At 41.2% G+C, this 15,916-nt stretch overlaps 1 protein-coding gene across 1 annotated transcript in view; it reads right to left on the minus strand.

Moving 5' to 3' along the window:
• The window catches only part of wdr18 (WD repeat domain 18), a 36,880-nt gene extending 20,964 nt beyond the window's left edge, over nt 1–15,916 (minus strand). The window contains exons 1-5 of the mRNA XM_076726902.1: nt 15,511–15,916; nt 14,149–14,259; nt 12,411–12,544; nt 7,294–7,435; nt 306–449 (exon numbers count right to left, since the gene is read on the minus strand). Coding sequence (XP_076583017.1) covers nt 306–449; nt 7,294–7,435; nt 12,411–12,544; nt 14,149–14,259; nt 15,511–15,843 — 864 coding nt within the window. The 5' untranslated portion in view covers nt 15,844–15,916. The remainder of the gene's footprint in view (nt 1–305; nt 450–7,293; nt 7,436–12,410; nt 12,545–14,148; nt 14,260–15,510) is intronic.

Consider the following 15,916-nt stretch of genomic DNA (forward strand, 5'->3'; position numbering starts at 1 on the left):
GATACCATTTTTAGGATGTAATTTGTAGAGCAAAAGATGTAGTTTGTATGATGCAGGCTGTAGTTTGGACATAGGGTATAGCTTGTAAGGCAAAGTCTGTAGTTTGTAGGATGCAGGGTGTAGAATATGGTTTGTGGGATGTAGCTCGTTGCACATATTATATAGTTTTGTTGGCTGCATGGCATAAAATGTATTTTGTAGGATGTAAAATCTAGTTTGTAGGATATAGGATAGAGGATGTAGCATGTAGGGTGTAGGACAGGAGTAGCTTTAGATAAAGGACGTAAAGGAAGAGTGAGACGTACCTGGCTGCACAGAGAAACCTGGAAAATGTTTCCATCACTGCCTCCACAGAACAGGAAGTACTCACAGGGGTCAAAAGTCACAGACATGATCTCCACATCAAACAGGATGGACAGGAGCAGATCACCTGAGGACAACTCCCACACCTGGAGAGAGGGAGACAGACGGACCAACAGACAAGTCTCTTAAAAAAAACATCTCAGTTATCATCTTCAGGAAACACAAACTGGCACCAGGTTCAGATTTGAGCCCCAGTCAAACCAAAGATTTATGCCAAGTTGAGTTGGAAATGCAGCTACTTGCAATGAGGTGGTCTGTAACAAAATCCTGCCAGTTTACACCAATGCTCCCGGATGAGATGGTGTACCATTCTCATACCAACGACCCTCTGTACTTCTGTTCAAACTTTTTCTGTTTGTGGCTGTACATAATTTGTAGCATCTTAAGATATGAAAAGGCACAGAGATAGCGAGTTATTGCTACAGTTGCATTTCTAGTATTGATGAGACGGCAAAAATGTAAACAGTTGTTGAGTGTGTGGCTGAAGGAGAAGACAAGGTTAGCAGTGAAGCTGCCAGCTTATCAATAAATGTAAATCTTCGGGCTTGTGTCACACAGACACAGATGTTCCTCAAATTAATGACGTAAACCTGTCTTTACTCTGTCCAAAACTCTGCCATTTCAACACAATGACTGTTTGCAACTGATATATATGTATACGTATGCAGGTTTATAATTATTATTTATTTATATCTGCACAACATCCAGGTATATTTCATATACTTTTCATTCAACTTATTTGTCTTACTGATCACTTAGGCCTGAGATTAATCACTATTTATTTTATACATGTACCTATTGTCCATTTTCGCGTGTTTTTGACATGTTGTGTCAGTTAGTTGTCGTCTAAGCAATTAACCATTTTTTCCACAGCAGGAACGATCTAACCTGTGACATGGCTCTAGACAGAAACCGAACCTGTAACAACCTTGTGAGTATTTAAGGTTGCTCTTGTTTTGTAAAGAAGAACACTTCACATATACATCATTAAAAAAGTGTCAGCAGGACTCCTCCGCCATGTTTACAGACTGTTTGTTTCACTATCGGTCAACTGAAAAGAGAAGCATAGAGAGGTGCAGTGATGATGGTAAAATGTAATACGTCTCTGTTGCCAGCTGACCTTTAACCTCTTCCTCCCCCGACACGCACCCCCCTCGGCGTAATAGAGCTGCTGGCTCTGCAGAATAGACTGTGTTCCAGAGCCGCTTAAATTACTGATCATTTAAATTGTGAGCAGCAGTGACGCCTCGGCTCATGTTCAACACCTCCTGATCATTTGTTATGATGTCACAGCGAGCTGACGTGTCATTACTGAGACTCCGCCTCCTGTGATTTATGCCAGAGGGGATTTTACCAAAATTAAAACTGGATCTGAGGACGACAAGAGAAGACACTGTGTTTAAAGGTATTAATCATTTGGACTGGAGGTGATCAATGACGTCACAGGCACACCATCTGATTGGTTAAAAACAGGTTTCACTGCTGCTTCAATAAATACTCACTGAATACTAAAAAAGAATGCATATACTCTGTAGAACAGTACATACACTACTTCAAATTGATTTCATTTGTTTCAGTTAACCTGAACACAATCCACGTAGCTTGATCCTAAAAGGTGTTGAGGCTGATGTCAAAAAGAATTTTACTGCCAATGCATTTCTACGAGGAACGGGTCGAGTTCAGACTGAACTATACATTAATTAACAAATTACTGGGATTATTTTATTACTCTATCAGACACAAAAAACTGCACAGGCTTAAATTACTCACAGACAGGATTTTACAATCATGGAAAGTTTCCACAATGGCAACTATTTTCTTTCGTAACAACGATCTTGAGGTAAACAGCAGAAATACAAAGTCATCAGGCAGGAATCTGACCTTGCATGTGTCTGATTTCTCAACACAGCTTCATGCTGAATGATGCTGCATTGAAGAAAAAGTTGAGATGGTTTGACTTTGCTGGATGACTATGAAGTTTAAAGTGGTCTGAAGAAGACCTAAACCGTGAGACTCTGTGATCCGACCAAACAGAGAAACGGGGAAGAGACTGACCTCATGTGGCCAGAACCTTTTCTCGTTTGATTCGCTTCCTGTTTCATTCAAACGTGAAATTAATCAACTTCAAATCTGTTCTCAGGTCAGCTTCTTCCTTTGAGTGTCTGAGCTATAGGACATTATCTTCATCATCATCTTCTTCATCACTAAAACTGGTGTAAAACTCTGCAGCAGGTCTCTGAAACCTTGACTCTCTGACTCTGTGCAGCGTTTGTTGTTGGTGTCACTTTCCTTCACTAAAGCATCAATCACCATCAGTCTGACTTTATCTGTGAGAGGACACGACCTCCTCAACTGTCCGACCTGTCTGAGCGTCATGATGACGGTCAGTCTATCTCCATTTCCACCCAGCAGCTTTGTAACGAGCTCATCCATCAACTGAACGAGCACGGGGTCAGCCATGATGGTTTGAGCACAGAGTTTATTCTGCTCGGGCTACCTTCAACTGCATCATCAGTCACTGAAAACTTATGATGGGAATTTGTTTTAAACCATGTGACTTTATTTTACATGCTTGTCAATTGGTGACATTTCTAATTAATAATTTCCTTAATCACATTTTTCAATAACCAAATCGCATTTTAAATGATGCTAAAATGTGCAGCACTTTGGGCCAAGCATCAGGGCTTCCTTCAGGAAGCTTTCGCTGTCCCGAACAAATGGGAGAAATAACAGTCGTTTAAAACACCGGTGTTTATGGACCCTATTTCCCGTGTTTTGTTATCAAGTGAATAATTAAGACAATTGAGCGAGAGCACTTCGGGCCGCGAACCCAGCTGCAATGTAATTGTTCTGGGTGTTAACACATCGTTGATGTTCGCCCACTAAGAATGTTTGTTTTTCCGCTGACAGCTCAGATTCTTATTCTAAGTGTCTGACAACATGATGGAAAGGATACCTACAGAAATAGACCTTTTCCATTTAACCAGAAACAGCCATGATAGCCATTATACATTGCTCCAAGCAAAGCCGTCAGACTCCATTTACAGAAACAGTAATTTTATAATTGTAAAACACATTTTATTCAAATGCAACAAAAACAAAATAAAACTCACCAAAACCTTTTTGGCTCATCTTTCATTATCCCAACAATCATCACCAACTCTGGTCTGGTGAAAATAAACTCTTAAATCAGCCAATCCATAGAAACGCCAGAGGCAGCAAAAACAGTGAAGAGACAAATATTTTCATGTCTAACTCTGCAATGACTTTTACCGGACATTACGGACAGAGACATTTAAATATGTCAGACTTGAAATTATTTCCCAGTAAAAAAAACCAACAGTACCAAAAGTAGAAAGTACCAGGTAATATAAACACATTATCCTGTCATTTAAATGTGCACTTTATTGAAAAAAAAAAACACGTTTAACCAACTAGCATATCTGTTGCCAACTGGTGGGGGTTGCTACATTTAATCCTCTGGTTGCCTAAATGCACACTTCCAAAGTACATCAATTAAACTGGGATGATGACTCAAACCAGATATGAATCAGGACCAAACTAGATTCTGATGAACAACAGAGACCTGAATCCAAACTGAACTAACTCTATTAACAGACATCAAGTTTAATGAAAGTTTTTATAAAGAAGGATGGGAGCATCTGTCCCCACAGGATGACCGTCCAATCAAACGCCAGACAGAAGAGACAAGATCATCGACCAGATCAGAGCCTCTGGGGAGATTTATCAGCACTCTGATTAATTCATTTCCTGTTCAATAATGCTGTAAAACCATGTGAAACCATGTTTCATCTCTATGATCTGTCCTCTGTTTTATTTCATCTCTATTTTTATTCTCTGTCAGAAACACTCAAACTTGGACCAAACCTTTAGAAAACACGACAGAGAGGTGCGGTCGTTTTTCAGCAGACAGGAAATTGAGCTTATGATCAGCTGAAAGACAGAAACAAGAAACCAAACCTCATTAAGAGAACAGCACATAGTGAAACAAGCTGCTCGTTAGTGTCTCTGAAGACACTTTAAGTTTTTCTGATCTGAAAGCTCAGCTACAATCTGCTCTCCAAAGAGCATCATGCTTCACTCTGCAAGAAATCAATGTCATCGTTTGTAAAATTCATAAATAATTAAAAAATGGACGAACAACAAACACAAAGTGTATATATAGACCACAAGTGGCAATTCCAGGTTGAAGCCCTGTTGCACTCAACAGAAAGAAGCAGCTCGATTGGCCAAGATTAAAGCGCCTCCTTTGATCAGATTTGACCGAGACTCAGTGTGTGTGTGTGTGTGTGTGTGTGTTTAATTAGGACTGCTGAAAGGCAGACTCAAACATGGCCTGATGATACACACCAAGGTTTACGATGATTGGACAATTTGTTAAGTAGTTATGGCCATTTTCCTGCTACGCCCCAGCCCTTGTGCAGGTTGATGGTGGCCATGTTTTTTACCAATTGTGCTCATTTATAATAGAAATGTGTCTGTCAGTGGCCTGATGCTGTGTACCCACTTTGGTGTTGATAAGAGTCAAAATCCAACAGGTTTTATTCATATTGGTCTTTTAGAGTTTAGAGCACACTGAGCTGGATTTGTGTATCACATTTTAAGTCAATCGAACATCTTACATGGGGGATGGCCTTTCCAAAATTTACTGCAGCGCCACCAACGGGCCGACTGGGGTCATGCATATCGTTTCAAGTTAATGGGCCAAATTTCATGTTTCCACCTCATTCCAGCTCACAGCAATTTGAGTTCATTTTGGCAGAAAGATAATAATACGCCAGCAAAAATACAATAATAGCTGCATTCATGTGACACGGCAGAGTTGGAACTCTGAGCTTCCTGTCAGGTTTCAGATGTTAAACTCCGCTGTCAGCTTTGAGCTTGGACTCCATCACTGAAGGTCACAGTTTCTGTCTGTTGTTGCTGTAACTTGTATTTAGTTGTACTTTTATTCTGAAAGCCTAGTTCAGTGTTTGCGGGTCATCTGGTTTATTTGATTATTTTGAGAAGAAAAAAAAAAAAAAAACAGATTGAAAGTTTCAAGATGAATATTTTTTGATCAGATAAATGTCTCTCTCATTATATATTGAACAGTTTTATCTGAGCAGGACACGTTTGTTTGTTTGTTTGTTTGTTTGTTTGTTTGCACTTCACAGCAAACACTAATATCACAGGTGATGAAACAGAAGAGTTATTTTGAAGGTCAAGCTTTTATTTTGAAGGTATGTTTATTCCAGTAGCCACCCACTGTGTGTGCGTGTGTGTCCATGTATTACTGTAGTTTGGACATAACTTTGTTTACGCAGTCACATTGTGGGGATTCACCGTACTTGTGGGGACAAAATGCAGGTCCCCATAATAACCAAATATCAAATATCCATGCAGAGCATGTAGGTCTGTCTCTGTCAATGACTGTGTTGTGGTTATCCATGCACCAGTCTCTCCACGTGAAAAGAATTCAGGCACAGCCATCCACCTGTAGGGCATGTCTCTCCAACGTCAAGGCCCGTGGCCATCAGCAAGTGGAAGTCTGAAGCTCCTGGTCACAAACTGGCACACAGGTGGTGGCTGAAGTCAGTGGATTCTCAGCTGGCGGCAGGAGAATTCTTCAGCACCTTCACTCATGACTGAGAAGCCTTTTTCAGGGTTCACACTGACAAGGGTCTAGAAAAGGTGCCCTCACATTGTCTGCCTTGCCAACTTCCTGGCTTGATTACCACATCCATTGGGATCTCCTCAGCAACATAGACAAATTAATTTTGGACATGACTTGCCAAGCCAAGAGGGAAAGTTCAACCTAGAGCCAAGGCTTTTGTCCAATGCCTGGTAAGGGAGTTTAAAATCAAGTGGTGGACAGAGAAAGAAAAAAAAAATCAAAATCCTGCAGAAAAAGCGGCACAAGGAGTTTCTTCATAGCCACTAAAGGTGTACATAGAAGCAGCTACTGCGAAGACAACCCCATCTGGTTTGAGGATGGGCAAAAGGTCCTGAAAATGGACGATGAGATCAAGGCCTGCAGGAGAGCACATTTTGAGGAATTGTTTTTACTTGTCACTGGTCTCATGCAGTTGCTAAAGGGCATCTTGTGCCGAATTAAGCACCAGCCCATAATGCTCTTAATTCACCAGAGAATAAATAGGGTGAATCTCCTGAATGTGTTCACAGGGATATTACACAAGACGCACACCTATAAACATCATTCTAAATTGAATATTAATGGACAGCGTATACAGATTGGGCTCAAAATCTGTTAAAGTCCAACATATTTCAGTGTCTCCAGTCATAATCCAATGAAAGTAAATCAAGAGTTAGATGTGAAAATATGCTGACTCTACAAGCTGTTTTTGCTGCATCTCTGACGTTTGCCCCCTCTCTCTCACTCCAACAGCTGCAAAGAGAGGTGCGCCAATATCTGTGTTCTTGAGGAGGCAAACATCAACAGCATTGCCAACACCAAGGACTAGGGTTAAAATGGGCAGGCCATGTAATACGAATGCCTGACAGACGCCCCCAAAACAGGTCCTACAAGGTCAAAGGTCAGACAAAGTATTTTAAGTACGATGTTCAACAGGTCAAGCAACAGCAGAGAAAAGAGAGTGGCCACCAAAAAGGCTCTCCTGCATTCCTCTTCCACACCTCCGATCAATGCCAACACTACAACAACCTTTGTGGTTCCAGAATTGGCCTCTTCAGCCAGTTGAGGACTCACAACGAGGACCCACCAGAGGACGATCATATTTGACTTTGAGTTATTGCTGATGATGGTGTGTGTGTGAGTTACATGCATGTACAAATCTCTTAGTAAATCTGGTTTTCTGTCAGTGATTTATTTCAGTTTTCTGTAAAATAATAACAATACACATATACTTGTAAACTCTACCTGTGGAGGTGTTATCAACTCAGTCTCACCTTGACAGTCTGGTCTAAGGAGGCAGTGGCGACTCTGGCCTGAGCTCCCATCAGGCCACAGTGCAGGTCTGTGATTGCTAGAGAGTGACGAGACAGGACGTGACGTGGCTCAGGGGTGTGGCTTAAATCCAGCTGGAGCACACTGAAACACACACACACACACACACACACACACGCACACACACACACACACACAAATTATGAGTCAGTCAAGAACCAAAAATACAGCCTCACACTGGTTTCCACATTCAGAACTTCCATCAGAAAACTACAGATTTTGGTTCATGGAATTTAGGATGAAACTGACATGAACAGTCACAGATACAGTCAGATTCCCACTTCCTGTTAAAGACTCTTTATCTGTTTATCTGTTCTATCATTTTTATTGTAACGAAGTTTGTCTCAAAGAAACTCCTCCGAGTCTCAGGAAGGACTTGAAAAATAAACATGATTAATTAAAGCAGATGTGACTTAGATTTAAAAACCAGAAGAAAACTATAGAGGAAATTATTTTCTTAAAATCATTTATGTAACTGAGCACCGGTCATTATCAATCATAAATGATACTGATCACAATTTAATCAGTGCAGATACTGAAGAAGATGCTCTTGGACAGAAATCAACACAAACACTTCAAAAAGCTGTAATTTTACTCCAAACTGACTCCAGATCAGATCCTGCAGAGAGCTGAGAGGAAGACATCAGATTGATGAAGATGGAACTGATTAAACAGCTGAAACATGTTTTATTACTGACAGATGTCTATCCGGCATGCTTTGCTTTCAGGTCAGGTTTCCCGTTATCCTCCGACATCACAGCATCAAACTCAGCCCAGAGGCTGAGGGGATGTACAGTATTTCTGCAGCTGCAGGCTTATACGCGGAGTGAGCACACTTCAGCTTTACAATAACAGATATATTGATTATTGGCTGCAGGTGATCAATGACATGCTGTCAGTAGGACTCTTAATAAATATTGTGAATTCAAAATAACATTCAAATCAGGGCTGTCAAAGTGGGCCAAAAATGACATTTGAAAATTCCCTCTAAAAAAAAAAAAGAAAGAAAAAAAAACACAGAGCAGGAATTTTACAGCATTTAGTATTTTCATAATCTGTACAAATGTACATATACCAGTGATGTGCAGTCAGGAGAGGCAGGGGAGGCAGAGCCTCACCTGTCATCACGGGAAAAAAAATAATATAATCAGAAAATAAATTGAATGGTTATATTTATCTATATATTTATCCATTTAATTTCACCAATTTTGAATATTTTTGATCCAAAATCGCTGAATCTTCCTATTTTCCCATTCAAATACTTGAAGAGACGAGTGGCAAGGCAGCAGCGAGCTGAGCCTCAACGTGGATTGCGCAATCCCTCACTAACTGTGTTTGTTTGTCATGTAGTGAGTGCGTATTGCTGTCTTTCTGCATGTCGCCAATAAAATGTTTCAAACACCTTTGAATTATGAAATGAATTTCCATTGTTTAGCTGATATATATAATGCACAGTGTTTTTTTGGTTTTGTGTAATGTTTTCGTGTGTTGGTTGTGAAGAGGCCAGCGGTGAGGCAGGCAGTTGTCTTGCCTCGTGGCAGGGGGCGCTTGAGATCCCACAGATTGTTCTCGTGACTCCACGGCTGCAGAGTAAATCAGTTACAATCTTGATTAGCAAGTCAACTGAAGGATCCATTGATTATTTTTTTCCCTCTAGCCCAAACTCACTTTCAAAATGGAAGATTACATATCCAAGCTCAAACAATTTTCTAAACTGGATTTTCAATCGAAGCAGGAGGTAATAATTAAAGGACGGCCGACAGCGGAGCTGAAAGGTTTGCTTCAGACTAAGGGACAGAAGATTACCCGCTCTTTTCAGACAAAGTGGTATACTCAAAAAGACTGGCTATGTGGATGTCCTGCGAGAAACCGTCTTTTCTGCTTTCCCTGTCTTCTTTTCTCAACTTGTAACAATGTCTGGACTCAAACGGGATATTGTGACCTGAAAAATTTGCAAAGGAGCCTCATCAAACATGAGCAGTCCACCAGTCACATTCAAAGCCAGATCGCGCTAAAACATTTGGGATGTCCAGGATAGACTTGGCTTTGGATGAAGAGCGGAGACTCAACATCAGCACTCACAATGGTCACGAAGGTAAAGGAGAACCAAGAGGTTTTAAAATATCTCATCACTGCCACCTGCTTCCTCGCCAAACGGAACGGAATGGTTTAATTGAAGCAGTCTGTGATGTCATTACAAATAATATTAAAAAAAGGGATCAGTGCAGCCCTATTTGTTGCTGTAGAAGTAGACGAGGCAACAGATGTCACAAACAAAGCTCAGATCTCTGTCATATTGCGCTAAGTGGCTAAAACTGAAGCAGACTGTGAGGTGAAGGAAGCGTTTTTGGGCTTCGATGATCTGAGTGCAGACAGACGCGCTTCTGCCATAGCTGAGTATGTCCCAGGAGCGTTGGACAAGTATGACTGTGTTGACAAGTTTGTAGCTCAGACCTATGATGGGGCCGCTGGGGTCACATCAGAGCTTAATGGAGTTCAGGCTAAAGTAAAGGGAAAAAGTGCCGGATTCCATGTTTACCCACTGTTACGCACACAAGCTGAACTTAGTGCTTTTGCATTCAGCAAAGTGCGTGCCCGAGTGTGACGTGTTTTTTAAAACAGTTGAGGGACTAGGGACATTTTTTAGCCATTCCACAAAGCACACTCACTTGCTGGAGGATATTGTTAAGCGCCATTTACCCAGAGCAGCACCTACAAGATGGAGCTCCAACTCTTGGCTGTTGCAGTCTGCAACTTGCAGACAATAAGCATGCACCAACACGACTTGCGTACGTCGTTTCACATCATTATGGAAAATCCTGACAACTGGGATGATAACATGCTGCTGATGGCCAGGGTTGATCATTTCGGTGAGCTAACTTTCCTTGGTTTGGTGGATTGTGCAAAATTCAGTGAAATGTCACAACATTTTGATGACACTAAGCTACAGAGCCTGTCAAAATATGCCAAGTTTTTTGACTTTGTGAGACTAAAGGTGGATCTCGTTGGATTGTATAGCTCACAAATGGTAAGGGATGGATGTAAATCTCCTGGACAGCTTCTCAGATTTTTGGCCCAGAAGACTCTTAATCAAACTGTTCCTGAGGTGGCAAAGTTGCTCCAGCTAGTGCTCACTGTGCCAGCTACTACAGCGTCGGTGGAGTGGTCATTCTCGGCACTAAAACAACTCAAAACATACAGTCGGAACAGGACTGATCAAGGTCGGCTTTCTTCCCTGGCACTGATCTCTATTGAAACAGAGAGACTTTTAACCCTGAAGGAAGATAAGGAAGACTTCTGTGAAAAAGTAAGACATTTTTGTCCAGAAGGAGCGGCGCATGGATTTAATTTACAAGTAAAGGTAAGGCCATAACAACGTTTTTTTTCAAATGAAATGTGCGTTTCGTTCGCTACAGTTTGTATGTGTAAAGAATGCTGATATGAGATATGAAACATAACCTGTCAACTGCTGCCAATCAAATGGTGAATAAGCTACCGTATATTTGTAAATCTGATTCTGATGAAGTCAGTGCCTCACCAGCCATGAACCTCACCGCACGTCACTGACATTACACTACATTTCGTATTACTTGCTGGCTGTAATGGCTGAATTTCCCCGGTGTGGGATCAATAAAGTCTTTTCTTATCTTCAGTCACGTCTCCTCCACATTTTGCAATCCATGCCATCAAATCACATCTTTTTCACATCACTTGTGTACAGCGTAAGCACACTGCGTGACAGTAATCATCAGCATGGTGTGCTGTATTAGTTAAATGGATTAAGATGTGATGCAAAGAACATGAATGGATGATTTTCAATAATCAATTACTCGAGTTTCTCTAGGAATCACTTCAGAGGAAGATGTCTGTCTGAGTCTTGAGCTTCTTCATCTGCACACTTTAAACTGTTTTTTGTTCATTGCTTGAATGCACAGAAGGAAACTAAGGAATTCTCAACAACTAACTGAAGATCATATTTCACTCTGTGAAGAGTTGAACTACAACAAATACAAATGGCTCCAATCAGCATTTCCTGAAGTGTTCCGTGGAATGTTCCTGAACTCATAATTTCAACTTCAGACTGGTAGTTAGTTAGTTGGTCTGTTAGTTATTTATCAAAAAAGTGACATACAAGTGAACACAGTTATAAAAAAGTGAATGCAATTAATTACACACCAGTGGACGTGGGCGGGTTGGTTGGTTGCCAGTGACCACAGTTACACACAGTTATTTATACACAGTGTTGGGAGAGCTACACTTCCATTCACTCTACATTAAACAAAGCTTCACTAAAAATATGCTCTCTGTTCTCACCCTCTGTCATATTTCCATCCAGTAACCTTGAGCTGGTATGTCTGTTTCCTGCAGCACAGATGCTACAGACACCAGCCCAAGGATTGGATGTGGAAGTGCTTCTGTTGGCTACGTGTACACGTCCATCATGGAGGTGGCATCACTTCCTGATCCTGAGCAGTTTGATTTCAGACTGCAGGAAAAAGCTCCGCTATATTTGAGGTTCAGAAATGTTTGGGAAAATGAAGCTTGTGTGGACACTGCTGCACTACCTGATCGATAAAAGAGCTAAACTACTGGAAAGGTACTTGATTCAGAAAAAAGCAATGCTAACATTACCACCACGCTACTGAGAAATGTAGTTAAAGGTAGGGACGCTCCTACTGTCCAATACTGGTTACATACAAGGGGACACAGTGTGTCACATGCTTGTGGATATCGTTACAATGATGCTCTTATCAGAAACAGCTTTTTATTAATGGAATAACTGCAGTGGGGACGTGAACGTGTTCAAGTTGAAACTGTCACAGGATGGATGTGAGTAAATAAGATAATAAGGATAACACCTACACTGATAGGACTGATATGTTTGTGAATTTCCCTTGGGGATGAATAAAGTATCTATCTATCTATCTATCTATCTACCTATCTATCTAGGATGATGTCTGAATACTGACTGCGAACTGGGTGAAGTGACCAATCTGTTCAACCTGAGTTTTAATTTCTCAGGTTTTCTTCAAACTAGGTGAGTTCAGATGTGTGTTACCTGGACAGACTCCACACCAGAGCCAGGTTGTCTTTTCCTCCTGAGACAAAATGACTGCTGTCGTCTGTGAACTTCAGACAAGTGACATCCTGATAGTGACGGCTTAGGACAGCAAGCAGCTTACCTGTGGACACCTGAATCAATCAAAAAACAGACTTTATACACCTGAACCAATGACAGAGGAGATACACGTAACATTTGTTTTTCTTGAACACGAAACAGAAACATTATGATTCCAGTTTGTTGACCTGAACTTACATACACAGGTCAAAAAAATTAAGGAATATCTCAAATCACACATCAGATCATGATGAATGAATTGTTCAAGTTGACTGATGTACATTGTATAATTTGTTGAGAACAAAATGAGGCAACAACAGTCAATGGAAACCAAAATCATCAACCCACTGAGGGCAGGATTCAACATCACATCAACGTGAAACATCATCAGTGTTCGTCCACTGACAGCTCGGATTGTTGTGATAAATGTCTGGAAAGGATCCTGCAGAGATAGACCTTCTTGTTAAAGAGTAATATCTGTTTTTTTGTTTTTTTTTAAACCAGAATCAGCTGTTACATCACTCTTGCCAAATCCACCAGACTCCACTCACAAAAACTGTAATTTTATCATTAGAAAACACACTTCATTGAAACGCAACTAAAACAAAGTAAAACTCAACAAAACCTTCTTGGTTCATCTTTCACTGCTCCAACAATCATCACTGACTCTGGTTTGGTGTAAATAAACTCAGTGAATTCATTGAATCAGAGAGAGAGAGAGAGAGAGAGAGAGAGAGAGAGAGAGAGAGAGAGAGAGAGAGAGAGAGAGAGAGAGAGCAACATGAGAGAGGCAGAGAAAACAGTGTAGAGATGAATATTTTCACATCTGACGCTGGAATTATTGTCTCTGGACATTATGAGGAGACATTTAAAATGTCGAACTTCAACTGATTTTCCCAGTAAAACACAAAAAAAAAACCCAGTAATTACTTATTCTTTGACAGCCCTAATTGGAAATAATAAAAACACACTGTACTGTGTAGAAATAGATTTTACTTTCAATAACTACAGTGCTGATTGTTCGTATCTTCTGTTTAGAGTCATGTGACAATAATGCTTGCCCCCCCCTCTCATCTGGTAGGAGGTTCAGGAGCCTCCTTTCCTGCAGCTGCAGGCACAGGAACGGCTTCTTCCCCAGAGCTGTCACCCTGCTGAACTCTGTCCACCAGCACATGCCACTTGCACTACTTACATGTATTTATCTTTTGGATGTTATGACTATTTGCACTTCTGGTTAGATGCTAACCTGCATTTCGTTGTCTCTGTGTTGCACTCAGACGATGACAATAAAGTTGAATCTAATCTAATCTAGAAATGCAACATGAAAAAAATAAATGTTGAACAAAAATGGAAATGAACACATCTTGCAGAACTTTGACTAATGTTTAAGGTAGTAACTGTGGGAATAGGGCATGCTTAGTTTTAAGCTGGAACAGGAGGTTCACACCCAGTTCACTGGGTCAATACAGACCAGGATCTGGACCAGGATCTGTAACAAATACTCTGAGTCTTGCCCCCAGCTACAGAAGTGTACCAAATAAAGTGGGCATTGACACTAGTGACTGTTATCTATTACCAATCATCATCATTACCTTAATCAATATTTGTTTTATGTATCTCCTGTTGTTCTAATATGTTCATAAAACATTTTGAACCACAGAAGAAGGAGCTGACTCACCTCCCACAGGTAAATGGCCTCAGCAACGGCAGCCACGAGGAAGAGCCCATTAGGTGAGGCAGTCAGACAGGTGACGACACCTGGACACACGATCTTCTGCTGCAGCTGATCCTGGACAACAAACAGGACGTCACATGTATGAGGTTTAATATATACAGTATCCAGTTATCATTATGGATTTCACATGTTTTTAACAGTCTGTTCATACTCATATAGACTCAGAATTTTGTTGTTTTTTCAGAAGAATTTTGTAAAAAAGGGAAAATATTAAACAATAAGAGGCCAATTAGACCTAAATAAATGTATTTTCTTTAAAAGCCTGGCCCCCAGACACACTTCGGCTCTTGAACAGATACCATTGATGACCTGCTGCCACCTTGTGTTGTGAACAGGCAACAACACATTATGAAGTGGAACGTTTCCTATGATGAATAAATGATTAGGTCTGGTGAATATTCAGTGTAGCTGGAGATCATTCACAGTGATCTGTCTCCAGGTGAAGGTGGGTTTAACACGGCTGGTTTCTCTCCGCTTGACATCGTTGTGATGGTGACGTTAATTGATGCTGAGTGTTGTTGAGTTCACACGTTAACGTTAAACCAGAGGATTTACGATCAGCTCACAGAAAGTATCTCTGTGTAAATATGACTGTAAGAAAATGAATCAGAAATAAATATGGATGAAGTGTATGAGCCTCACTTTCATGCTGGTCCAATCACAAGAGACCTGATGCTAATTAACTAATGAAATGTTAGAACAACATATAACTGCTATCACCAAACATTCTCCACCTCTGACCATCGATGAAAATCAATGTGGACCATTAAGTTTGCCATTAAGTTTGAGAAAACCTGATCTATCAATATTGCCTTTGATTAATGTACTGTAACTCAAAACTGGCAGACTTCTAATTAAATAAGTAAATAAATAAAAACCACCAAGCAGCACTTTTACAATTAAATCTTCACTTCTTTTCCACGTGTTGTTGCTTCGATTTCCTTCAACCCTAAACGTACAATGGAGGGCGAAAGCACTAAATTCCTAACCACAGACCAGTTTTAAAGGAAATTAAATGACGTTTGGTGGAGGTTTTCCAGGCCGAACTAACCAGCAGACCCGAGCGGGCCGTCATGAGTCTTTAGACTTTGTTTTAGGTTCGAATCTGTGTTTGCAGACACGCGTCGTGTTTAATATCACTGATTTCTTAACGGGGTTTGGTGATGTTTTCTTTGTGTTCAGTAGTAACTCGAGGCTCTCTCCGCCTCCTGTCCGCGCAATGACCGGTGTGTTAGCCAGGTGACATGCAGTAGGTGTGTTCCGCCGTGTTCACGTGTGTTCCGGTGTCTCCTGCTGAGCTCTTACCTTCCTCTGGATCTCCCACACGTTGATGAAGTTCTTGCCCAGCTGGGCGGACAGCAGGTACTGTCCGCCGAGAACGGTCAGTGCCCGGGCGGAGCTGTTCCCTCCACGGTAAGACAGCAGGCTGGAGCCGCTGTGCAGGTCGAATACGGTGCTGTTCCACAGCTGAGAGCCGGAGTCGCTGCTCACTATCACCTCCAAAGGTGCCGCCATGTTGTCTCCACCACAACACACTACAAACGCGGGAAACCGCCGGACTGACGTAATTTCCTTGAGTAGGTGCATTGTGGGAAATGTAGGATCAGGGTCACCGACAGTAGGTGGGCTCATAGACATATAATACGTAGACGCCTAACAGACTGACGCTGCCTATTGGAGCTGACGTATCAGGGCGGCCGCCATCTTGGAT

The sequence above is a fragment of the Chaetodon auriga genome, chromosome 3 (genome assembly GCF_051107435.1).
Source record: "Chaetodon auriga isolate fChaAug3 chromosome 3, fChaAug3.hap1, whole genome shotgun sequence".
Classification (NCBI taxonomy): Eukaryota; Metazoa; Chordata; class Actinopteri; order Chaetodontiformes; family Chaetodontidae; genus Chaetodon; species Chaetodon auriga.